The sequence below is a fragment of the Poromitra crassiceps genome (assembly GCF_964638095.1).
Source record: "Poromitra crassiceps genome assembly, chromosome: 13".
NCBI classification, from domain to species: domain Eukaryota; kingdom Metazoa; phylum Chordata; class Actinopteri; order Beryciformes; family Melamphaidae; genus Poromitra; species Poromitra crassiceps.
The window spans coordinates 3,748,965-3,776,296 of NC_139644.1; the positions used below are offsets into that span (position 1 = coordinate 3,748,965).

Sequence of the window (27,332 nt, forward strand, 5' to 3'; positions counted from 1 at the left end):
TTAGCAAACATAGCTAACAGCTAGCTAGCTATTTAACATACAGGTGTGTTGTTGCTGTGCTCTGTAATGCGTCATCGGTAGATCACCTACATCGACCAACCAATCAGGCATCTTGAACAGCATCTGTCTGAAATAACTGCCAATGGGCGTCTTGCATCCAGACCCATATGCAGAGTGCTGACAACCACCATTCATATGGGGCTGGATACCAGGCTAGTTATTGAGTCTATTTCTGCAATAAATTTGCACTTTTGGCTGTGCTTACATTAACATTACATTACATCACATATTTTATTTTATTTATTTGTTGTTGTTGTTGTTTTTTTGGGGGGGGGGGGTTGTGGTAGGTGGGTGGTAGTGGTAGTTCTCTGTTCGAACACTCCACAAATTAAGAGAGGAAATGACACTGATACTTGTATATCTTGTAGTTGATTTTGTACAACTCCGATCTCCAATAAAAACATATATATAAAAAAAAAACGTACCGCACGTTGCTTCGGGAGCTGGCCATACTGTTTTGCAAGCAGCGTCTCTGATTGGCCGGTTACATTGTCAACTACAGGGCAGGTCCCTGATTGGTCCATACAATTGTAATTTCTGGAAATGGCTGGTGGCCAGAGTGATGGGCAGAATGAGACAGAATGTGAGGTCATGTGATCCGGATGGTTTTAGCAGGCTACAAGATCAGGACAAAGTGACAAAGGATCAAGCTATTATGCTCATCAGTGAATAATAACACTGATAGAAGAATATAAAGTAGAGTGAATGATGTTGATCTTACCCTCGTAAGATCAACAAAACTGTCCTTTCTATACATTTGTTGCACAGCGATATCAGTAGTGAATATGCATAATGCATCTAGTGTAGAAGTAGACTAAGGATGCAGTAAGGATCACTCTTGAGACTCTGCAGCCACATGCTTTGGAGTGAGGCAAACTGTAGAAGACAAAGCTTGAAGAAATGATCCCTGGTGTTCTGAGTGTTCAAGTGTGTCAGGAGGCAAAACTCAAGGTTAGATCAGAAAGAAGGCTTAAAGGAACACGGCAACATTTTAGGAGATTCACCTATTTGCCATATTCCCGATAGTAAGGTGACAAAAGTAGAAAAATAGCTAGTTAGCTTAGCACAATGAATGGTAGTCCATGGTAGGCTACTGGCTAGCCTACCCCCGTTAACACACAGCAAACCGTAAAAACAGAAAATGCTTCCATACTGCTCAGGGTGCCGCGTCTATGTGCCGACAGGCCGCAGTGCCGACAGGTCGCAATGCCGATAGCCCACAAGCAGAACCAGCTGAGCGAGGCGGCGTGCAGCGTGTCGGTGGAGCTAACCTCTCCCAGCCCCCACGCCAAACCTAACCTCCCCCCATGCCTAAACCTAACCTCCCCCAGACCCTAACCCAAAACCTAACCTCTCCCACCCCCACGCCTAAACCTAAGGTCGGCATTGCGGGTGGTTGGCATAGCGGGTGGACACCCTGCTCAGCTGGCGTAATCAAAGTCTCCACAAGTCCTGAGATGCCAAGTTGACTTGAGAAGACATCATTTACACCCTGTTTTAGCTTAGATCTTCACTGTAGCAGGCTACCGCAATATTTCTTGGAGCACATGGCAATGTGGGTAGTCTACTCTAGCCAGTACCATTGACTACCATTCATTGTGCTAAGCTAAGTAGCGGGAGCTATTGTTCTACTACATGCGATGCACCTTACTATCGGGATGCACCGGCTGCGTTTGCGTGACAGAGCAGGCCCCTGAGGGCAGTGGTGCATGAGTGGGCAAAGTTTACCGGGGCATCGCTCAGTGTGTGTGTGTGTGTGTGTGTGTGGGGGGGGGGGGGGGGGGGAAGGGGATGGGGGGCAAAAGATGTGAGGCGATGCTGGCACGCTGCATGGCCTAAGAGGCGTTGGCCCCGCCTCCTCACGGAGAGCGAGAGGAGCTAGCCAAAGTGTGTGTGGGGGGGGGGGGGGGGTGGACGGGGGTGTGTGTGGCTCCAAGCCCGTTCTGGAGCGGGCGCCGGGCGGTGGGCCACTCACTGCCTCTCGAACCGGTGGGCCATGTTCTCCACAGATGGTCCGAAGATGCCAGAAGGGGAGACTGGTGCATTCAGCAGTCCCTTCTTTTCTGACTAAGTCAGCTGCATCAAGTTAAGCCACAGGTGGGGATGGGTGACAACGGAGAAGGCCTGGGCGTCCTGAGCCACGCACTCCACCATCCACAGACCGTAGTCGGTTACCATCCGGAGCTCCTAAGACGGTAAGCTAGCAGGAGCTAGCGGAGTAATCCAACTCGGCAATACAAGCCAAGGCGGGATGCTAAGCAGCCCAGCCCAGTGTAACAGCCAAGAGCGGGGCGAGGTAGTATGCCGAGGACTAGCAAGCCAACATGGCCCCGCTTAGAATAGCTAGCCAAGTAGTGGCTAGCGGGGTCCGCTCTGAAGCTAAGCTAACTAGTAGCTAGCGTAAGCCGAAGCTATTCCAGACACCACGAGGGGGACGGCTAAGTAGCGGCCCTACACAAGCGGCTAGCTGGAGCTAGCGGACAGCTATCTTTCAAGAGTAATAGTAATAGGCTCCAGGACGAAGCTAAGTAGCTTCGTCCTGGAGCCGGTCTCCACCGCTCGAGCGAAGGTAGATAGGCTGGCTGGAGTCGCAACTCGATGGTCAGCTGTCTCCCGTCCGCTGTTCTTTGATAGAAGGAGCAGTTAAGACGGACTTCAGCTATACTCAAAGCTAACAGCTAGCGTGATGCTAGTTAAGGTCTCAGAGAGAAAGCAATAACATCCAGTCAGCGGGCTGAATGCAAGCAGAGTGACGTTCCCTGGTCGGTCTGCGCAAGTCGTGTCTAAGACATGTGGGCTGCGCCAATCACCGGCCAGGGTGTGCCAGGATGCCTTCAGGGCACCTGGGTGGTTCTTAAGGGATTTTAAAAAGAAAACAAGAGAGGCATTCATGTTCAGCGCTGCTACGGCAGGCTTCAGCATATGTGAGAATCCGAAGTTTGAAACGAAGTAAGACTCAATTCAGTTCCCCAGACATCAGCAGTTCTTTCCTGAGATAAAAGTACTCAAACATGAACAATAATAATAGTGACGGACCGCTGGAGACGAGTTCATTTGGGCAGCGGCTAAATGGCTGAAGTCTTGTGTCTTTGGTCGCAGACTGATTGCACTTCAGGCTCATCTGAATGTTTGGCTGTGAAAAGCAGACTGTTGGACTCTTTTTCCATTGGCACTTTTGGCCGTGCCAAGCTGTGCTACTTTGCATTCCCTTTACCCATTTGAATGTGCCGAGCTGTGCCTGAGACGGACCATCTCCGGAGTCGGACCAAAGCGTGCTGGACCCGCCTCCAAGCGGGCTGCGGTGACGTCTCGAGGGTTAGGGTTCTGCCTCCTCCCCCTCAAAGAAGCGTGTTTCAAGCAGAGGTTGTGAGACTCATGTGCTGGAGACCAGAGAAAGATGTTTTTAAAAGCCTCTGTGTTTTAGCTCTCAGTACTTTTGACTAACTAATTCTAACTGAATCTCTGTGGTTTGAAGTTTAGTTTCTCTCTGTGTTTTGGTTTGTCCTTTCAGATATCTGCTTTATTTTACCACTTCCTGATCGCTTTCAGCCGTATATGTTGTTGCTGAGCTGACAAAAACATTTCCTGGTGCTGCTGCTTCAAATTAAAAGCTTTCCATTGACAAACTAGCGTAAGGCTTTTATTGTGAAGAACTTATAGGAAATGCAATGTTTATCCACCGTTTTAGCCACCACTTTTTGACAATTTAGTTTTAGTGGCTAGTCACAGTCACACAGCCATATCCATGATGCTGCCGCTGCTCTGCGACTCTAGACAAGCGTGTCAGACTCGTGTGGTTTCGTACTGAAATCAGTACTTTTAAGGGTACCGACTAAATTGCATCGGTACTACCGAGTACCAATTCAAGTCAAATCTATTCTGTACCAAATTGCAGTACCTGCCGAGAGCACATCTGTGTGTAAAATGATCTAAATAAATAACAATGGTGAAATTGATATACCGTTAGGTTCCGGTACCGAATTCCAGGTACCAGAAGTAGTACCGGTATTGGTTCAAATGTGAATGGCCAGCACATTTGTATGGAAAAAGGGTATTGGTGTGTTTCAGATGTGAGTTGTGCACTGCAGTCTCTTGTTGGTATGTAAAGAAAAAGTGCTTTGTCGGGTGTCTCAGGTTCATATCACCGTGGCATTCCATCTGACCGGACTGGACTCTGTACTGGGGCCAGGTCCACCTCCAAAAACTCTGGCTGGCCGCTGTCCTGAGATATCTTCTCCTCTTCTTCTCCGCTCCTTGCTTCCTCTCCTCTCCTCCCTTCCTCTCCTCTCCTCCCTTCCTCTCCTCTCCTCCTCTCTCTTCGGCGTGTGGCAGACTTGGCCGGGCCGACCAGCGCCAGGCAGACGGCACCGAGACCCATGCCCGCCGCACACGAGTAGAAGGCAGAGCCATAGTTCTGTGTGACGTCGACCAGCCAGCCTGAGGGGAAACGTTAGGCAGCCGTTAGCTCAGACAATAACCATTCAAATGGTTCTCTTTTCAAATCCAATCAAAATGTGATTTGAGAGTATAAAGCCCAGTTCACACCAATGATTCACAAAGCAACAAAACTGTTCTAGAACAAACTTACAGCAGTCTGAACAGACCCGTCTCATCTCCACTCCAGCCATTTTAAAGGTAGCCAGAGTTGCAGAGCATTGCAAGCAGTTGCAAGTTTCAACTCGTTGCATTGCGAATCATTGGTTTGAACTTGGCTTTATGCATAGGTATTACTTGAAGTACTATAAGTAAAAAATAAATGCTTAGCCGTTACCTAGTGCCTATCATGGTCAACTCATATTAACAATAGTAGAAATATCACGCGCTCATTTCTAGCTCAGCCTCGGGCGCTTTGCACATCAGGAAAGAAAAGCTATATGGACACACCTCCTAGTGGTGGTCCGGCCAGCCCGGCGAAGCTCTGGATGAAGACGTAAACCCCGACAGAGGACGCCATCTTCTGGAGACCCACCACATCCTCCTCGGCCAGCAGGGGGATGTGTGTGGAGCCCACTGTGCCCATGAAGAAGCCGTAGAGGGCGCTGCAGAGCACCAGGCCCCAGAATTCCCAAACCAGAGCGAAGGCCAGCAGCACCAGGCACAGGACAACCACGCACGCCAGCAGCACCCGCAGCTTCCTGTTGTGTTTTGTTTCATTTGTTTTCACACACAGAAAGATAAAAACACATGAAGGAAATATAAAAGTACGTGTGAGCAGTGTTGTAGACGAGTCCGACTCGGCTCAAGTCCGACTCAACACGTGGACACTCGTCGAGTCTAGCATGAGAGAGAGAGAGAGAGAGAGAGAGAGAGAGAGAGAGGGAGAGAGAGAGAGAGAGAGAGAGAGAGAGAAGAGAGAGAGAGAGAGAGGGAGAGAGAGAGAGAGAGAGAGAGAGAGAGGGAGAGGGAGAGAGAGAGAGAGAGAGAGAGAGAGAAAGAGAGAGAGAGAGAGAGAGAGAGAGAGAGAGAGGGAGAGAGAGAGAGAGAAAACCTGTGGGTGTTCCACCTACATGTGGTTTCACGCTCATGTTCAGTAGGCTACTGTAACTCCAGAGTCTGACTCAGGTAACAGGGACTCGACTTGGACTCTGCACTTGGGACTTGGGACTCAAGACTTGACTTGGACTCGAGAGTGACTTGACTACAACACTGCATGTGAGAGTGTGGTAAAAACCTATAGAGGCTTACAGTGTATGAAACCACACCCAAAAGACATACAGAAGGTAAAATACAAACACACACATAAAATACAAACACACACAAGTCACTAACACATCAAACACATTCCAAACATCAGAGTTCAATATAAACTGCAGCACAAAGTGCAGAACCAGAGTTCAAAAGAAAGAAAACAATTGAGAGAAGCAGGAGAGAAGCAGGAGAGAAGAGAAGAGAAGCAGGAGAGAAGCAGGATTAGGCATGTTGCCATGTTAACTGTATGAAGCAGGAGTAGCATGTTGCCATGGTAGCTGTATGAGTACCAGTTTCAAAAGCCCTTTCTAAACATGCTGAAGATATCCAGACATCACTCTGATGGGCTGTACTGTATGTGTATGTACTGTATATATGTATGTATAGACACAACTGTCCGTTGTGAGCGCGCTCCCGCGGACCATACCCACCCAAGAGCCCCTAGTACTATGTCCGTTTGGCTTGTTTAGAAGGTGCAGGCTCACGGACTGAGCCAGCAGGTGTGGGTGTTGATGATGGATTACTTTGTTATATTGTTAAATGGCACTTTTACAAACCATTAATGTCTCTGTGCTATTTTATTTCATGAATGGACATAGTTACCTGGCTGGATTATTTGGAAGACAACCAAATTGGTGAGTAAACAATCGTTTCATTTCCTCCATCTGCCATTACCGCTTTGCCAGCAGTGTCCCTGATTGGCCGGTTATGTTGTCAACTACGAGACAGGCCCCTGATTGGCCCGTGGACTTTGTCATTTGTGAAAATGCCCGCCCGTGCCCCGCCCCGTGCCCCGCCCCCTGCTGGAGGCCAGACGGTCCCACAGAAGGAAACAAAATGCGAGTTCACATGATCAGATGGTTTACCAGGCTAAGACAAAGACGCAATGGAATCCATTAGATGTACATTTTCATTCCAGAAGATAGAAAACTGACCTGCGGCCGGCTCTGTTCAGCGCCGCACCGATGGACAGCCGGCCCAAAATCTCGGCCACCGCCATGACGGAGAGCATGTAGGCGGCCATCTTGGGCTCCAGGCCGCGGCTCTGACTCAGCTGGATGATGTAGAGCTGCGGGGCGAAGAAGCCCAGCGTGGCCAACAGGCCGAACAGAGAGTAGCAGATGAAGGCACCATCTCTCAGCACCGAGAACTCCAGGAGTTTGGCTCTGGAGGGCTGGAGAGAGTCAAGTCAAGTTTATAAACAGCTGTGCTGTTGTTTCCTATGGAGAGAGTCAAGTCAAGTTTATTGGTACATGTATAAACAGCTGTGCTGTTGTTTCCTATGGAGTCAAGTCAAGTTTATTGGTACATGTATAAACAGCTGTGCTGTTGTTTCCTATGGAGAGAGTCAAGTCAACTTTATTGGTACATGTATAAACAGCTGTGCTGTTGTTTCTTATGGAGAGAGTCAAGTCAAGTTTATTGGTACATGTATAAACAGCTGTGCTGTTGTTTCTTATGGAGAGAGTCAAGTCAAGTTTATAAACAGCTGTGCTGTTGTTTCTTATGGAGTCAAGTCAAGTTTATTGGTACTAGGGCATTCACAGACTAGTCGACTAGTCGACTAGTCGACTAGTAAAACCACTAGTCGACACTGTGCTTAGTAGTCGACTAGTCGTTTTAGCAAAAAAAAAAAAAAAAAAAAAAAAAAAAATTTTTTTTTTTTTTTTTTTTATCTTTAAGAAAGAACATACATGGACTATCATATCCCATATCCCCCACAAAGAACATCAAAACACAACAAAACAAAACAAGAAAACTGCATAAGATACACAATAATCCAAGAACAAACAAGACTATTGGACAAACAACCAAACAAAAACAATGCATTCAAAGTAAATACATAGATCTTGCCCTGTTGGCAGCTAGGAAATGCATAGCTTTAAATTGGAAACCATCCAATCCCCCAGCTGTAGTTCACTGGTGGAATGAACTCTCAAGCTACCATACGTTGGATAACATTTACTACAAGAGCAAAGGCAGATTCTTAGACATCCCCAAAATATGGCAACCACATACAGAGTTTGACTTTAAGAACTTTTTACCCCAGTGTCATTAGGCTTATCAGGATAGGAGCTGAATGCATTGTTTTTGTTTGGTTGTTTGTCCAATAGTCTTGTTTGTTCTTGGATTATTCTGTATCTTATGCAGTTTTCTTGTTTTGTTTTGTTGTGTTTTGATGTTCTTTGTGGGGGATATGGGATATGATAGTCCATGTATTGTATGTCGTGTAAATACCTCATGTTCTTTCTTAAAGATTAAAAAAAAAAAAAAAAAAAAAAATTAAATTTTTTTTTATTTTATTTTTTATTAAAAATAAATTAAAAACGGTTAGTCGACTAGTCGACTACCTTTAGGGACGACTAGTCGACTAGTAAAATTCACTAGTCGTGAATGCCCTAATTGGTACATGTATAAACAGCTGTGCTGTTGTTTCCTATGGAGAGAGTCAAGTCAAGTTTATAAACAGCTGTGCTGTTGTTTCTTATGGAGTCAAGTCAAGTTTATTGGTACATGTATAAACAGCTGTGCTGTTGTTTCCTATGGAGAGAGTCAAGTCAACTTTATTGGTACATGTATAAACAGCTGTGCTGTTGTTTCTTATGGAGAGAGTCAAGTCAAGTTTATTGGTACATGTATAAACAGCTGTGCTGTTGTTTCCTATGGAGAGAGTCAAGTCAACTTTATTGGTACATGTATAAACAGCTGTGCTGTTGTTTCCTATGGAGAGAGCGCTGCCTCCCAACTACGCAGCAGCGCTACCCTTGGCATCGCGCACCGCTCGAATTTGCCACCGTGCGCTGAGGTCAAAGTTCAAACTCTGACCTGCTCACCTTTCTCCGCTCTACCTCGCCGTGAGAGGAGAGAAGATTGTTTCTCATGTGAAGGCAGCTTAAGGGTCATTCTGTATATCACAATATGGTTCATGTAAGCAAAGTCATGCTTAGTAATCCAATGATCATATTATTATCATATACTGTATTATGTTGTGGTATTTTTAACCACACCAAATGACATTCAAAGATAAATGTGTAGGAGAAAGAATAGGGTCTCGTTTTGCAACGCAGTTACACATAATGGGCACATGAGGGCACTATTGGAAGGCACTGTTAAGACATGCAATATGTATAAAGTCCAACAGGGGCACTATTGGGTTCCTACAGAGTTTAGTGTGTTAAATGTCAAGGATGATCACGCGTATGAGATTGTGTGCTATTCATGAACGAGCATACGAGTGTAAGGAGCATGACATGATATGGTACGATTTATGAAGACCAATGAGCATAATTTACGTATGTCATGTCGTCCGTGAGCCAATATGTCCATGATGCCACAGACAGGGAAACTCCCTGAGAGCCTCTATCAAACATAGTGTAAGGGTTGTTTTACACGAGTCGGAGCCATGGGATAGGAGGTCGGGAGCCATGTATTGAACCTCTATCTTATCTGTGTAAGCTTGTGGACACGAATAAACTCGTCATGATGGACCCAGATTCTGACTGCCTCTCCTTTTTGAGACGTTTCCGGACTCTGTCTCCACAGCCCCGGTGGAGCTTTTTGAACATAGCTTGGACATAATGGTAGTATATTCTCGACTGATTTTTAGACCAACATGTTGTATTTTTTTTACACAACAATTATTATGATTTTATTACCTGGAGAGGACGCACCTCTGCCTGTCCCTCGTCCCCTTTATCCCGCGCCTTCACCGGGGTGGGAGGTATGGACTCCTCCAGCAGGCCTGTGCTGAGGTGGACGCCCGAGTCACTGGAGCCTCCTGAGCTGATGGAGGTTCTGGTCTGCTCGTTCTCCAGCTCATAAGTGGCCTGCAGCCGCTTGAAAGAGGGCGACGCCTTCTTTTCAGATTGGTGGTCGTCCGCCCTCGCCGGCTCAGGCTGGATGATGATTGGACGAAGGAGAGCCCCGCAGCCGATCACAGAAGCCTGGAGGATGCCGATAATGACTAGACAGTAGCGCCAGCCGATCTGTTCCTTCAGCGCAGTGAGCGCTGAGGAGAGATGAGAAGAAAAGAAACCTAAGTTTGGCTTGTGATGATATTAATATATATATATAATATAATAGATATATATATAGATATATATATATTAATGATATTAAGCATCATAGATTGCTTAGTGTCACTTTAAAGGTGCAATGTGTCATATTTGGCCACATGATCCGAACTAATAGAGTGCCGAAGGAATGAGTCCTAAAACCCGGAAGTTAGTTGGTTCCATCATCTGGAAGTCAATGATGTTTGGTTAGATGTCTTAAATAAGGTCTGTGGTTAAAGTTTATAAAACTGAGACCTTTGTGTTCAGCAAGATAATCTTAAAAAATTAACACCATTTGTATTATCACATTTGCATTTACGCTTTGTAAATAGTTATATATTTGTGAATATTTCTTTGCTTTTCCCTAGATTGACTATTCAAATCAGCCTGACTGTTTGAAAGCTACTGGCAGGCTGGGGTATATCACCCAAATCTGTATTAATCACGGTAGTAACGTTAGTAATGTAACGGAGCATCCTGGGTTTAGTCTGTTACAGTAGTAACGTTAGTAATGTAACGGAGCATCCTGGGTTTAGTCTGTTACAGTAGTAACGTTAGTAATGTAACAGAGCATCCTGGGTTTAGTCTGTTACAGTAGTAAAGTTAGTAATGTAACGGAGCATCCTGGGTTTAGTCTGTTACAGTAGTAACGTTAGTAATGTAACGGAGCATCCTGGGTTTAGTCTGTTACAGTAGTAACGTTAGTAATGTAACAGAGCATCCTGGGTTTAGTCTGTTACAGTAGTAACGTTAGTAATGTAACGGAGCATCCTGGGTTTAGTCTGTTACAGTAGTAACGTTAGTAATGTAACAGAGCATCCTGGGTTTAGTCTGTTACAGTAGTAACGTTAGTAATGTAACAGAGCATCCTGGGTTTAGTCTGTTACAGTAGTAACGTTAGTAATGTAACAGAGCATCCTGGGTTTAGTCTGTTACAGTAGTAAAGTTAGTAATGTAACAGAGCATCCTGGGTTTAGTCTGTTACAGTAGTAACGTTAGTAATGTAACAGAGCATCCTGGGTTTAGTCTGTTACAGTAGTAACGTTAGTAATGTAACAGAGCATCCTGGGTTTAGTCTGTTACAGTAGTAAAGTTAGTAATGTAACAGAGCATCCTGGGTTTAGTCTGTTACATTACTTGTATATGGGGATGGAGAAAGCTAGCACCATTAGCACCATGTTCACCATGGATGTATCGTGAAACAAAAAGACGATCTAACCTTTAGTTAGTGGATTATTCAAGCTTTCTAGTCAAGTAGGGTCCATTTGATACATTTCGTAGTTTACTCTGTGGCAGCAAAATGTCCGCCTCAAGATCAAGATTCAATAAGTTTATTACCATGTCAACATAGTTCAGATTCAGATTCATTTATTTAAAGAGTGGGACTTTACACATTAATGAACAGTACAGCCGTACAGTAAATATGCCAGGTTATAGCCCAAGGGCTAGTTTCCACCTGTAGTCCCATGGCAGGTTGATGTAATCATGAAAGAGAGAAAGAAAAAAAAAGAAAAAATAATAATAGTACAAAAAAGATTAATAGTACAGAAGGTTAGTAAAACCAAAAATGATTAAAACACACACAATTAATAGTACCAAAAAATTAATAGTACAAAAGGTTAGTAAAACCTAAAATGAATAAAACACACAGAGCATGCAGCAAAACATGGCAGATGATATGTTAAGTATGTTAAGTGTGATCACATTGTTGGTTTGATCTGAGCCATATTTTCAACTGGCCTTTGAAGGTGGCGAGACTATGGCATTCTCTAATAGAGGGAGGTAGATTATTCCAGAGGGTGCTTCACATGAAGGATAAGGTCTTCTGGCTAAAGGAAGTTTTTCTAAAGGGGACCTCACAGACCTTGTTCGTGATGGCCCGAGTGACACGAGTCGAGTTGGCAGTCGAACGATATTTGATGAAGTCAGCAAGAGGAGGCGGCGCCAGTCCATGTAGAACTTTGTATATTAGACAGGCAGAGGTGAAATTTCTAAAGTTCTCAAAACTTAGCATGTCATATTTATGTATAACATGACAGTTGATTGTCTTGGTTCAGGAGACGCTCCCCAGCTCTACTTCTGATGCAGACTCTATGCTACAGTGACTCAGCATCGCCTCTTGAGGTACAAGTGGTATTACAGGAAAGGACTTGTGCTAATTTCTGTAGATCTTCCTTCCATCTTCTTCTTTTTTTATATTTTCTTCTTGATTTTTTTTATCCCATTTTTATCCCCCATTAGTGCTAATTTTTATTTATTTATCCTGGTTGCTGCTCCACCCTCTGCCGATCTGGCGAGAGCCGAAACTGGCTCCATGCTTCCTCCGAAACATGGGCAGTTAGCCAGCCGCTTCTTTTCACCTGACAGGGGAAACTTCACCGGTAGGACATAGCACGTGGGAGGATCATGCTATTCCAACGAGTTCCGCTCCCTCCGAACAGGCACCCTTAACGACCAGAGGAGGCACCACTTGGATATTGCATGTTTTGGTGTGGGGTTCCTATATGAAGGAAACCCCCAGGGGGCACGGGAAAAACATGCAAACTCCACACAGAAGGGCCCTTCTGACGACCCCACCCGGGCGGTGGGCGCTCGAGGACATGCGGACGGGCACGCACTCCTTCAGCGCTCACAGCATCCCAGGTGGGAATTGAACCCAGGACCATCTACTGTAGCTGTGAGGTGACAGCGCTTACCACTGCGCCACCGTGCCCCCCAGATCTTCCATATTTTTCCTCTTCTCTTTCTCCTCCTCAGGTGTCTTTGGTTGCAGGGGCGTAGGCAGAAATTCAATTATGGGTGGGCCTGGATAAAATTGGGTGGGCCTGGATAAAATTGGTGGGGCAATTGCATGATGAAATTTTGCACGGGAAGCATGCAAAATTCCGGCCCCTCAAACATTAGCTCCCGTGGTACAGACAGCCAGCCGTCCCCTCAAACATTAGCTCCCGTGGTACAGACAGCCGGCCCCTCAAACATTAGCTCCCGTGGTACAGACAGCCGGCCCCTCAAACATTAGCTCCCGTGGTACAGACAGCCAGCCATCCCCTCAAACATTAGCTTGCGTGCTTGCTAATGCGGACTTTGCTATCTAGCTATAGCTAATATCAGTGTTCTATGCCGCCATGATGTTGCAGTAGAACAGTCCTCTTGAAGTCCTTTGAGACATGCTTGTGAATTAGGGCTATACAAATAAACTTGACTTGACTTGACTTGAACAAGCTATTAGCCTTCTTATCAATGTATGTTCTTTGGCACAAATCAGATGATGTACAAATATACAAACATATATTAGAACATACAAACATACAGGTAGGAAAACTGACTGGAGGTGTACAAATATACAAACATATATTAGAACATACAAACATACAGGTAGGAAAACTGACTGGAGGCGTACAAATATACAAACATATATTAGAACATACAGGTAGGAAAACTGACTGGATGTGTACAAATATACAAACATATATTAGAACATACAGGTAGGAAAACTGACTGGAGGCGTACAAATATACAAACATATATTAGAACATACAGGGTAGGAAAACTGACTGGAGGCGTACAAATATACAAACATATATTAGAACATACAGGTAGGAAAACTGACTGGAGGTGTACAAATATACAAACGTATATTAGAACATACAGGTAGGAAAACTGACTGGAGGTGTACAAATATACAAACATATATTAGAACATACAGGTAGGAAAACTGACTGGAGGTGTACAAATATACAAACGTATATTAGAACATACAGGTAGGAAAACGGACTGGAGGTGTAGAAATATACAAACATATATTAGAACATACAGGTAGGAAAACTGACTGGAGGTGTACAAATATACAAACATATATTAGAACATACAGGTAGGAAAACTGACTGGAGGTGTACAAATATACAAACACTTTTCTCCACCATAAACAAACTCCTCAAACCCATGGACACCATCTCCAACTCATTTACCGTCAGTCAATGCAACTCATTTCTCTCGCACTTTCAAACCAAAATCGACACCATTCACAATCAACTGGCCAATTCCTCCACCTCCATTGTCTCTGATCCGGAACCCGACCTCCCCCCGCCTCCAAACCCCCCGCTCTCATCCTTCTCTGAAATCACAGCATCCGACCTAACCACCATCATGCCTGGCATGAAATCAACAACCTGCATCCTGGACCCCATCCCTTCCTCCCTAGTCAAGGCCTGCCTCCCCTCACTCTCTCCTCTTATCACTACCGTCATAAACTCCTCTCTGTCCACTGGCCTTGTCCCCCCCGCCCTGAAACTCGCTGCCATTACACCACTGCTTAAAAAACCTGGACTAAACCCTGACAATCTCAACAACTTCCGCCCCATCTCCAACCTCCCCTTTCTGTCAAAAATTTTGGAACGAGCCGTAGGGATGGGTACCGAACTCGGTACTTTTACAGGCACCGACCGAAAGTGGGCGGTACTACCGAGTATCAGTTCACATGACATGAAACGGTACCTCATTTCGGTACTTTTTTTTTTTTCTATTATAATTTAAAAATGTCGGTACTTGAACGCATCTCAGTGATACAAAGACACGCGAGATAGAAATTCCGACGCAAACTTGAAGGCAACACACACGAGGGTGGGTTACGTCATCACGTCACTGCCAAAACAAGCTGAAGAGAAGAAGATGGCCTCTCGCTTGCGGTCCACTTCACAAAGATAGACTCAGACAACGCTCGCTGTAACATTTGCGATGCGAAGTGCAAAGCTGGCCAGGGGAACACCTCTAACTTGAGGAAACACTTGGTCAAGCATAAAATCTTTTTAAATGCGGAAGACTGTAAAGTGTTCGATAGCCTGAGGGTGGACGCTGCATCCACCAGCAGCAAAGCACCTACAGCCAGCAGCTCCTCTGCTTCGTTAGCTGAAACGGACAACGACGACGACGAAACTTCAAGTGTCGCAAGTGAGGCGTCGACTTCTTCAACATCAGGTAACGTCATTTAATTAGCTAACGTTAGCTGGATAGTTGTAGCTTAGCATGTTTAGTAGCGTAACTAGCGTTGCTAACGTTATTATTATCCTCAGTTCGTGTCACCGTGAGACGTTCAACGTTACACTCTTGCTTTCTTTGCTAGGCCACCGTGTGAGAGTCGCACAGGAGACACCCTTCACCCTGGCGAAGAAAGCAGCTTTACCCCGGCAGAAAGTAAATGAGTGCCACAGGGCAGTGACTGCCTTCATTGTAAAAGGCATGTTGCCCTTCGCAACGGTGGAGTCTCCATGGTTCAGGTAAATTATTTATTTATGTATAAATGGGTGATAGTGTGTGTGTGTGTGTGTGTGATATTCATAGAGTAAGCTAAGTTACTAACAATAGTTATTTTTATTGTCTATATATAGGGAGATGATGACAGGGACCCTGAACCCAAAATACTCCCCTCCCTCCAGAGACCTTCTCACAAACACACTTATCCCAGCTTGGTATCGTGTTGAGAAGAAGAATGTGAAGGAGGAACTCAGGGCAGTTGACCATATTGCAGTGACCGCTGATGGATGGAGCAGTGTGGCACAAGACCATTACCTGCGACAAGTAAACTCTTGGTGAGGGAGGGAGGGGTTTTATTTTGTTGGGTGCTGCTGCTAAACAAAAAAAAATCTAAATAAAGAACAATGTTGAAATTGAGAAGTTTGGACTTATTTGTTTTACAACTGTACATTTTTGTTGTTGCAAAAAAAAAAAAAAAAAAGTTTTTTTTTTTTTTTTTTTTACTCAAAAAAGTATCGAAAAAGGTACCGTTTTTGGTACCGTACCGAATTCCAGGTACCGGTACCGTACCGGTATCGATTCAAATGTGAACGGTACCCAACCCTAACGAGCCGTTGCTTCCCAGTTATCATCCCACCTTGAAACCAATAACCTGTACGAACCCTTTCAATCCGGCTTTCGCACAAAACACAGCACAGAAACCGCTCTATTAAAGGTCACCAATGACATACTACTTTCCGCTGACTCTGGTTCCCTCTCCATCCTCATCCTCCTTGACCTCAGCGCCACCTTCGACACCATCAACCACTCCATCCTCATCTCTCGCCAACAGTCCACCATTGGAATCACCGACACTGCCCTCTCCTGGTTCAAATCATACCTCTCCGACAGACACCAATTCATCTTCACCAATAACTCCAAATCCCCCACTGCCCCAGTCCCCCACGGTGTCCCCCAGGGTTCAGTACTTGGTCCCCTACTATTTATCCTCTACATCCTACCACTTGGGCACATCCTCCGTAAACATGGCCTCCAATTCCACTGTTACGCAGATGACACACAGCTCTACCTTTCCACCAAGACCATCACTGCCGCCACCCACTCCACCCTCATCACCTGCCTCTCTGACATTAAAATCTGGATGCGAAACAACTTTCTGAAACTCAACTGTGACAAATCCGAAATCATTATCATTGGCCCAAATTCCCTCACCCGCTCCACCCAGGATTTCTCTGTCAACATTGACGGCTCCACTGTCACCCCCTCCACCCACGTCCGCAACCTTGGAATCATTCTCGACCCCACCCTCTCCTTCATCCCGCATATCAACCAGATCACCAAATCCGCCTTCTTCCACCTCAGGAACATTGCCCGTCTACGCCCCTCATTATCCTTCTCTGCTGCCTAAACACTGGCTCACGCTTTCATCACATCCCGACTGGACTAGTGCAACAGCATCATATACGGCACACCCACCAAAACCCTCAAAAAACTCCAATACGTCCAAAACTCCGCTGCCCGCATGCTCACCTCCACCCGCCGCTCCGACCACATCACCCCCATCCTCCACGATCTCCACTGGCTCCCCATCACGTACAGGATTCAATTCAAATTATTACTCATCACCTTCAAAGCCCTCAACAACCTGGCCCCCTCCTATCTCTCTGACCTCCTTCACCTCCACACGCCTACCCGTCGCCTCAGGTCCGCAGATGCTAACCTTCTCCAAACCACCAGAACGAAGCTCCGGACCTGGGGCGACAGGGCCTTCGCTGCAGCTGCCCCCACCCTCTGGAACGCCCTCCCCAGCCATATCCGTCAAGCAGACACTCTGTCATCATTTAAACACGCCCTCAAAACCCACCTTTTCACCCTTGCTTTCAACCCATGAACTCCTTCCTCTCTCACCTTTTATTTATTTTCTTTATTTTTTCTTCTCTATTCTTAAGTTATGGTATTATATTGTTTTGTATTGTGAAGCGTCTTTGAGCATTTGGAAAAGCGCTATATAAATCCGATGTATTATTATTATTTATTATATATTAGAACATACAGGTAGGAAAACTGACTGGAGGTGTACAAATATACAAACATATATTAGAACATACAGGTAGGAAAACTGACTGGAGGTGTACAAATATACAAACATATATTAGAACATACAGGTAGGAAAACTGACTGGAGGTGTACAAATATACAAACATATATTAGAACATACAGGTAGGAAAACTGACTGGAGGTGGGCGTTAAGCGTTAACATTTGGACTCACCGGGAGCGAATGCAAACATGGCGAAGGATTCTCCGGAGGACGCCACAGAGGTGACGAGTGCTCGCCGTCTGGAGAAGTACTGGGCGAGGAGGGTGACGGTGGGGAGGAAGGTGAGGCAGTAGCCCAGGCCTGTGAACAAACAGGATAAAAAAAGGGGGACGTGACGTGACAGCCACTGCCCCGCATGGTACCAACACAGCAGGGTCAAAGGTCAAGATGTCAGCTCGCTCCAGTGGCAAAGGTGGTGGGCTGGTTCGCTACAGTGCCCGCTGAAAGACGAAAGGTGTGTAAAGATGGAAGCAAAAAGAGAGACAAGACAGGACAAGAGGAGAGAGAAGAAAAGCTTGTCAAAGTTAGGTCTTGTCCAACTCAGAGGGGAGAAAGACATGGCTATCATGGTGGGGGAGCTACCATGGCTATCGTGGTGGGGGAGCTACCATGGTTATCATGATGGGGGAGCTACCATGACTATCGTGGTGGGGGAGCTACCATGGCTATCGTGGTGGGGGAGCTACCATGGCTATCGTGGTGGGGGAGCTACCATGGCTATCGTGGTGGGGGAGCTACCATGGCTATCGTGGTGGGGGAGCTACCATGGCTATCATGGTGGGGGAGCTACCATGACTATCGTGGTGGGGGAGCTACCATGGTTATCATGATGGGGGAGCTACCATGACTATCGTGGTGGGGGAGCTACCATGGCTATCGTGGTGGGGGAGCTACCATGGCTATCGTGGTGGGGGAGCTACCATGGCTATCGTGGTGGGGGAGCTACCATGGCTATCGTGGTGGGGGAGCTACCATGGCTATCATGGTGGGGGAGCTACCATGGCTGTCATGGTGGGGGAGCTACCATGGCTATCATGGTGGGGGAGCTACCATGGTTATCGTGGTGGGGGAGCTACCATGGCTATCATGGTGGGAGAGCTACCATGGTTATCGTGGTGGGGGAGCTACCATGACGTGGGGGGCATCGGTGCTCTCCATCACTGGTCGAGGGCTGCCGGTAGGTTAGAATAGCTTAGGTAGGCGATAGATTAGCTACAGCCTAACTATAGGCTGTAGACCTGTTATAGTGTTCAGGCTAAAATCAGACTAGAGCAGAATAGGACAGGCCAGACTAGGCTGTAGATTAGCTAGATCCCCTGTGTCCTAGTTAGTTCTGGTTAATGTCTAGAGTAGTCAGTTTGTCTTCTTGTCATCTTCTCCCCGCCCTCTCTTTCTCATTCCCCCTTCCCCTGCTCCTTCCCCCTTCCTGTTCTCTCCTCTCCCACATTTCCCATCCCCCCCCCCCCACCTCCTCTCTTTCCATGCTCTCTCCTCCCCCACATCCCACCGCTCTCCCCCCTCCCTTCTCCTGCTCTCTCCTCTTTCTCCCCTCCTCTGCTCCTTCCCCTTCTCCTCTTCTCCCCAATTTTCCCCATTCCCTGCCACTTCCTGCTCTCTCCTCTCTCACATTCCCCCTGCTCTCCCTCCCCTGCACCCTCCCACCTCTCGTTCTCCGTTCTCTCCTCCCCCACATCCCCCCACTCTCCCTCCCTCCTCCCCTCTCCTGCTCTCTCCTCTTCCCCCCTTCCCCCACTATTCTAAAGCATAGTACCCATTCTACTCCAAAGCATGGCACCCATTCTATCCCCTCCCACTATTCCGCCACTATTTAAAGCATGGCACCCATTCTACCCTAAAGCGAGGCACCCATAAGCTCTATACAGTATGTGAACATGTGTTTATTTGGCAAAGGGACTCACTACTAAAGGCTTGCAGCCAATTAAATTAAGCATAAGTTTGGTTGCTAAGATATCGACATATGTCTGTTTGCAAAATGTGTGTCTATATTTCTCTATCATATAATTGTTCGATGTGTTATTATTACTACTGTAATTTGTTACTGTTGTGTCAGCTAGCCCTCCTTTCCCTGTTCTCTCCATATAGTCTCCCATACTCTCTCTATACTCCCATACTCTTCCATACGCTCTCTCCTCTCCCACATTTCCCATTCTCTCCCCACCTCCTCCCTCTCCCCTCCCTGCTCTCTTCTCCCCCACACACACCCCCGCTCTCCCTCCCCCCTCCCCTCTCCTGCTCTCTCCTCTTGCTCCTTCCCCACCTCCTATACTCTCCAACATTTCCCATTCCCTCCCCACCCCATCACTCTCTCACATTCCCCCTGCTCTCCTCCTTTCTCCTGCTCTATCCTATATTTCTATATTTTCTATATTTCTCTATCAATTGTTCAAAGTGTTATCTTTATTCTGTAATTTGCTACTGTTGTGTCAGCTAGAATTAGCTAGACATATTCTCTGTGAAGCCCTCTGAGACATGCTTGTGAATTAGGGCTATATAAATAAACTTGACTTGACTTGACTTGACATGGCTATCGTGGAAGGGGAGCTACCATGGCTATCATGGTGGGGGAGCTACCATGGCTATCGTGGAAGGGGAGCTAGCAGTGCCTACTGCCTTCTTTGTGTGAAAAAACACCAACAACAAGAACAAAAGTTAATTTGTCCTTTTTCAGAATTGACCTTTGTGTGTGTCTGTGTGCATGTGTGTGTCTGTGTGCATGTCCCAGTTAGCTCTGGTTAATGTTTAGAGTAGTCAGTTGTCTGATCTTCTCCCCCCCCCCTCTCTTTCTCTTTCCCCCTTCCCCCGCTCCTTCCCTTCTTCCCCCTTCCTGTTCTCCCCTCTCCCACATTTCCCACTCCCCCCCCACCTCCTCTCTTTCCATGCTCTTTCCTCCCCCACATCCCACCGCCCCCCCCCTCTCTTCTCCTGCTCTCTCCTCCTTCTCCCCTCCTCTGCTCCTTCTCCTCTTCTCCCCTATTTTCCCGAATCCCTGCCACTTCCTACTCTCCCCTCTCTCACATTCCCCCTGCTCTCCCTCCCCTGCACCCTCCCACCTCTCCTTCTCTGCTCTCTCCTCCTCCACATTTCCCATTTTCTCCCCACCTCCTCCCTCTCACATTCCCCCTGCTCTCCCTCCCCTGCACCCTCCCACCTCTCCTTCTCTGTTCTCTCCTCCTCCACATTTCTCATTTTCTCCCCACCCTCGCCCTAATCCGGGCCCGTATCCTACTCCCTCCCCTCCCCCAACCCTAGACCCTACCTCTACCCTGGCTCTCCCTCCCCTGCACCCTCTCATCTCTCCTTCTCTGTTCTCTCCTCCTCCACATTTTCTATTTTCTCCCCACCTCCCCACCTCCCCCCTCTCCCAACCCTAGACCCCCTCTCTTTCTCTTTCCCCCTTCCCCCGCTCCTTCCCTTCTTCCCCCTTCCTGTTCTCCCCTCTCCCACATTTCCCACTCCCCCCCCACCTCCTCTCTTTCCATGCTCTTTCCTCCCCCACATCCCACCGCCCCCCCCTCCCTTCTCCTGCTCTCTCCTCCTTCTCCCCTCCTCTGCTCCTTCTCCTCTTCTCCCCTATTTTCCCGAATCCCTGCCACTTCCTACTCTCCCCTCTCTCACATTCCCCCTGCTCTCCCTCCCCTGCACCCTCCCACCTCTCCTTCTCTGCTCTCTTCTCCTCCACATTTCCCATTTTCTCCCCACCCTCGCCCTAATCCGGGCCCGTATCCTACTCCCTCCCCTCCCCCAACCCTAGACCCTACCTCTACCCTGGCTCTCCCTCCCCTGCACCCTCCCACCTCTCCTTCTCTGTTCTCTCCTCCTCCACATTTCCCATTTTCTCCCCACCTCCTCCCTCTCACATTCCCCCTGCTCTCCCTCCCCTGCACCCTCCCACCTCTCCTTCTCTGTTCTCTCCTCCTCCACATTTCTCATTTTCTCCCCACCCTCGCCCTAATCCGGGCCCGTATCCTACTCCCTCCCCTCCCCCAACCCTAGACCCTACCTCTACCCTGGCTCTCCCTCCCCTGCACCCTCTCATCTCTCCTTCTCTGTTCTCTCCTCCTCCACATTTCCTATTTTCTCCCCACCTCCCCCCTCTCCTCCCTCACATCCCCCCGCTCTTCCTCCCTCCTCCACTCTCCTGCTTTCTCCTCTTCCCGGTGTTTCTTCCTCTTCCCCCCTTCCCCCACTACTCTAAAGCATAGTACACATTCTACTCCAAAGCATGGCACCCACTCTATCCCCTCCAATATTTCGCCACTACTTAAAGCATGGCACCCATGCTCTTAGTATTTCGCCACTATTCAAAGCATGGCACCCATTCTTCCCTAAAACAAGGCACCCATAAGCTCTATATGTGAACATGTGTTTATTTGGCAAAAGGACTCACTACTAAAGGCTTGCAGCCAATTAAATTAGGCATAGTTTGGTTGTTAAGAAATTGACATATGTCCGTTTGCAAGATGTGTATCTATATTCTCATTCTCTCCCCACCTCCTCCCTCCCCCTGCTCTCTTCTCCCCCACACCCGCCCCCTTTTCCCCTCTCCTGCTCTCTCCTCTTGCTCCTTCCCCACCTCCTATACCCTCCAACATCTCCCATTCCCTCCCCACCCCATCACTCTCTCACATTCCCCCTGCTCTTCCCCCCCACCCCCCCCCCTCTTCCCCTCTCCTGCTCTCTCCTCTTGCTCCTTCCCCACCTCCTATACCCTCCAACATCTCCCATTCCCTCCCCACCCCATCACTCTCTCACATTCCCCCTGCTCTTCTCCCTTCTCCTGCTCTCTCCTCTGCTCTCTCTTCATTTCTATTTTGCTATATTATCAATTGTTCAAATGTTATCTTTATTCTGTATATTCTTGTTACTGTTGTGTCAGCTAGAATTAGCTAGACATACTCTCTGTGAAGCCCTCTGAGACATGCTTGTGAATTAGGGCTATATAAATAAACTTGACTTGACCTTTCATCAGTACTGAATCACAGTCAATTTTCCACTTTCCTATCATACTATATACTGTCTACTATACTATTCTATATATACTATATATACTAGTATATAGTATATAGTATAATACTATATACTTTACTATCCTACTAGATATCACCAAAGGTAACATTAATTCCTGTGTGCCTTTGTATTATAAATATAAATGTATTGTATGAAAAATAACTAGCTAGTTGACTGCTTCTTGGTCAGCTGAATAGTTTTTCACTTGCTATTGAAGGGGGATCATACGCATTGGAGTTGCGTCCAGAGTTGGCTTAGAATTTCAAACATGTTTGATATAATTGTTGTGGCTCCGACTGGCGTTGGGAGGCAGTCTGATTAGAATCTGTACCCATCATACACTTAAGCCCTTTTCCCACATGCGCTTTGTACCGCAAAATGACCGGAACGTGGTGTAATGCCTGCATGTGAGAAAGGCGCCGTGCCGGTATAAGCGCGACCCCGTCGTCCCCGACATTTCACCACTTTCGACCTAGTCAGAAGAGCGGTATGCTCTTAAGGGGACGCAAGTGGAAACGGTTCCAGTCATTTTCCGCGACAGCGGTCCTTCAATCATGGGCCAGGAGTAGCCTACACACGTTGCTTAATGTTCCAGCGGGCATAATCTAATCATTCGCGCACATTAACACATTCAGTGCCAAGGACGTCTGTGGACGTCCTAAAAAAAAGTAACGAGGAGTGCCAAGGACGTCTGTGGACGTCCTAAAATCATAATTCATATTATTCCATAATTCTGCTGTTTAAGGTCGTACCTAGCCAGTGAGCATGAATCCCTTCAAGGGATCACACGGCGCCACCTTAAACATCGTCACAGGAGCTGCTCCACCCACCTCAGATCCTTTACTTTGTACAGGAGACAGCGGAGAAAGTGGAAACCGATGCATGCTTTCTGCCAGCGCCGTATATATTGCTCTGTCTACAGCGGACAGTGGGCTCGGCTGCATCCGCGCTCACAACTGAGCTCTTATGCTTCTATCTATCTCCACACGATTTCCTAGAAAGCCAGCATCCGAAGCCGAACGGTCAAGCCTTTTCGTTCAGTCGCGTTTGCCAGCGCGCATCATTTCCTTCTTGATGGGCGCTGGGATCTGTCCGGGGCAAAAACGAGAAAACAAACTCTGTGCGTGTGGGAGGAGCCCGCAGCTCAGAGGTGGAGAGGGGAGAGGGGGGAGGGGGGAGGGGGGGGGGGGGGGGGGGGGGGGAGAGGGGTGTGTGGCACACAGGCTTCACAGAAACCACACCACACGCCACCACATCAGAAAACACCAGCCAGAGTCAGTGAATGTGCTCGAAATGAGAGTGCAAAAGGTATTCATAAAAGTCACTATATCTTGGAAAGTAAAAAAAAACGACAGAAAACCCTTGAAAGTGCACTTTTTTGAGAGGCTGTAATTTCATAATGGAACTGTCTAGAAACAAAATTTCTTCTTTGGAAGAAGCAGGAGTGTTCAATGTTTCATTAAAGTCCAGCCCCGTTAATATAGCCATAATAGAAAAAATTCTATAGCTGTTTTCAACTGAATGGAAGTGAATCTGGCACAGGCTCCAGACAATTTTACTGAAGCGCTGTGGCACTGAATGTGTTAAAGCAAACTGGCGAAATGATGTGATAGCCTAATAAGAGCAGTAGCCTATGTCAGCTTGCTGATTTCCGAAGGCAACCCCGGACACATCAAACGAAGCCAGTCTGCTTTCTCTACATACATACAAGCGTTGAGCAGCTTGCAAGCCTTTCTCGCTGTGTCTGTCCTGTGTGGCTGCTGCTCTCGAGCAGAGAGGGGAGGGGGAAATCGGCTGTGTTGATTACGCTGGCGGCTTGACGCTGCTCTTAAGTCAAACGAGTGTGATTTATTGTGTGACAACTGACAAGCGAACTTATTTCGAGTTTTGCCGACCCCCCAAATAAGCTCCCCCCTCCCCCCGCCCCCCCAACATACAGGAAAATTCGCTGATAGATTCCCACATGCGCGAGCAGAAGTGTGAAGGGAAATGTCCGATATTGACTTACAGGTAATTTTCCGGTACGCATGTGGGAAAACGGCTTTACAGATGTTGGTGCCGACTAGCCACAACGACTGATGACCGAGCTAAATTGGGGTGAATAGTCTTGTAGTCTCCCTCAGCTTAAGACTCTGGGACAGACGGCTGATACTTTGGGGTTTCCTGTGTTAAGTGGACGTCCGCACCAAGACTTCCCTTTCTCTCACTGTTTACCAGCTCAGTGGCCTTGTGGTCTGAGTGTCCGCCCTGAGACTGGGAGGTCGTGAGTTCGATCCCCGGCCGAGTCATACCAAAGACTATAAAAATGGGACCCATTGCCTCCCTGCTTGACACTCAGCATCAAAGGGTTGGAATTGGGGGGTTAAATCACCATGTGATTCCCGAGCGCAGCGCACGCTGCTGCTCACCGCTCCCCCAGGGGATGGGTCAAATGCGGAGAACAAATTTCACACATTGTGTGACAATCAGTGGGACTTTACCTTTACTTTACAGTCTGATGAGTTAATCACACATGATTCTGGCCTGAGTGCAGGACGACAAGCAGGCAGACAGACAGACAGACAGACAGACAGACAGACAATCAGGCAGACAGACAGACAAGCAGACAGACAAGCAGGCAGACAGACAGACAGACAAGCAGGTAGACAGACAGACAGATAGACAGACAGACAGACAGACAGACAGACAGACAGACAGGCAGACAGACAATGTGTGTACCTGAGACAATGCCGATGGTGACATACATCTGGTTGAGTGAGTTGGTGAAGGAGGAGGAGATGGTACCCAGGCTGATGAGGAAGCCTCCTGTCATCACCACAGGACGGTAGCCAAAGCGGTTGCTCAGCACTATGGACAGCGGGGCTGAGGGGGCAACAAGGCACAACGCTCACATTGTTTACATCACATTTGACTTGTGTCATAAACCTTCTATGGTCCAAAAGTGATCTGTCCAGTGCTAAAAGTAGTCAGGCCAATTCAAATGAATGAATGAATGAATGAATGAATTAAGCCAAATTTAAGACCTTGTTCAATGCTACTGGGTTTAAGTTCCCTAAGTTTAATAACCAGCCCATCGATGCTGGCGGGACTTTTGCTGTGGTAAAAAAGCACATTTCCAGAGACAACATAATCCACACGCAGGCTTAGCTAAGGGTCTTACCTACATGTGTATGAGCATGCAGGCTTAGCTAAGGGTCTTACCTACATGTGTATGAGCATGCAGGCTTAGCTAAGGGTCTTACCTACATGTGTATGAGCATGCAGGCTTAGCTAAGGGTCTTACCTACATGTGTATGAGCATGCAGGCTTAGCTAAGGGTCTTACCTACATGTGTATGAGCATGCAGGCTTACAGTAGCTAAGGGTCTTACCTACATGTGTATGAGCATGCAGGCTTAGCTAAGGGTCTTACCTACAGTACATGTGTATGAGGGGGGCATTGTGCTTCAGCTTCCCTCTGCTATCGTATTTTGCGTCCTCGGTTTTTCTACTTTCCTTTCTACTTGTTATTCAGTAACTATGTGAGAAATTTTGGGCTTTTCTCAAAAAGTGCACAATGATTGTGTTTTTGCTCTCTAATATCCCATGTACTCTACCTCGTGATTACATTTGCTACAAGTAGGCAGGAGCAAGATGACTGTACAATACAAACACAGCACGTTGTGAAGGCAGTTGATCAGTTGATCATCATCTGCAGTCATGTAGACATGCCTCCTCATGCTTGTGTTGACAAATTTGACAAAGACTAAAACTAAAGACATTTTCTGTATATTTTTATATATTTTAGTTGTAAGTACACAATATTGTTTGTTATTTTTCTGCCTTTTTTCTAAACACTTTTTTTTTCCATTTAACTAAAAAAAATCACACCAACCAATTTTAGTTTTCAGTTTAGTTTTAGTTGACTATAATAACCTTGCTCCTGTAAAACACACACGCTGCACTGCAGCAGTGCGCCTGGCAGTGTCACTGACCGGTGAAGGTCATTGTGAAGACGCAGATGGAGATGACCCAGGACACTCGGCTGTTGCTCTCTCCAAACTCGTCCCTCAGGTCCTGCAGGAACACCCCCAGGCTCTTGATGGTCCCGTAGGTGCACACCTCCACCAGGAAGAAGGTCCCAGCCACAGCCCAGCCCCAGCCCCCCTCAGGCACCTCCCTGTACACACACGGCCTCAGGCAATGCCCCAACAACCACCCCCTCATGGCTGCACAGCGCCACCTGGAGCAGGGGAGAGGAGCTGACGTTAGCAGTGGTGGTGGTTATTTCTGAAGTCATATTTTACCTATTATTTTACAAAAGGTAAATAGGCAAAGAACTAGGACTGTGTAATAAAATTGATTTTTTTTTCCGCAATACCGATATTTCTGAAAAATATTGTGATATATCGCTGTATCGATTTGCACAGCTGTGTTTCTGTGAGCCAAAGAATACTTATGCATGTTATTTGTTATTTCAGTGAGGTCAGTAAGGTGTGTTCAGTAAGGTGTGTTCAGTAAGGTGTGTTCAGTAAGGTGTGGTCAGTAAGGTGTGTTCAGTAAGGTGTGTTCAGTAAGGTGTGGTCAGTAAGGTGTGGTCAGTAAGGTGTGGTCAGTAAGGTGTGGTCAGTAGGCTAAGGTGTGGTCAGTAAGGTGTGTTCAGTAAGGTGTGGTCAGTAAGGTGTGGTCAGTAAGGTGTGGTCAGTAGGCTAAGGTGTGGTCAGTAAGGTGTGGTCAGTAAGGTGTGTTCAGTAAGGTGTGTTCAGTAAGGTGTGGTCAGTAAGGTGTGTTCAGTAAGGTGTGGTCAGTAGGCTAAGGTGTGGTCAGTAAGGTGTGTTAAGTAAGGTGTGTTCAGTAAGGTGTGGTCAGTAAGGTGTGTTCAGTAAGGTGTGTTCAGTAAGGTGTGTTCAGTAAGGTGTGTGGTCAGTAAGGTGTGTTCAGTAAGGTGTGGTCAGTAAGGTGTGTTCAGTAAGGTGTGTTCAGTAAGGTGTGGTCAGTAAGGTGTGGTCAGTAAGGTGTGGTCAGTAAGGTGTGGTCAGTAAGGTGTGGTCAGTAAGGTGTGGTCAGTAAGGTGTGGTCAGTAAGGTGTGTTCAGTAAGGTGTGTTCAGTAAGGTGTGGTCAGTAAGGTGTGGTCAGTAAGGTGTGGTCAGTAAGGTGTGTTCAGTAAGGTGTG

At 47.0% G+C, this 27,332-nt stretch overlaps 1 protein-coding gene across 1 annotated transcript; it reads right to left on the bottom strand.

Moving 5' to 3' along the window:
• Positions 1-4,201: 4,201 nt before the first annotated feature.
• On the bottom strand, positions 4,202-26,181 carry LOC310787876 (monocarboxylate transporter 7-like; the record flags this gene model as incomplete). Its single annotated transcript, XM_083649336.1, has 7 exons — positions 26,154-26,181; positions 24,899-25,042; positions 17,324-17,452; positions 9,405-9,757; positions 6,684-6,922; positions 4,945-5,195; positions 4,202-4,497 (listed from the first exon to the last, which is right to left on the bottom strand). The coding sequence occupies exons 1-7, from the start codon at positions 26,164-26,166 to the stop codon at positions 4,202-4,204; spliced, it is 1,425 nt and encodes a 474-aa protein (XP_083505462.1). The 5' UTR covers positions 26,167-26,181.
• Between the last annotated feature and the right edge of the window lie 1,151 nt (positions 26,182-27,332).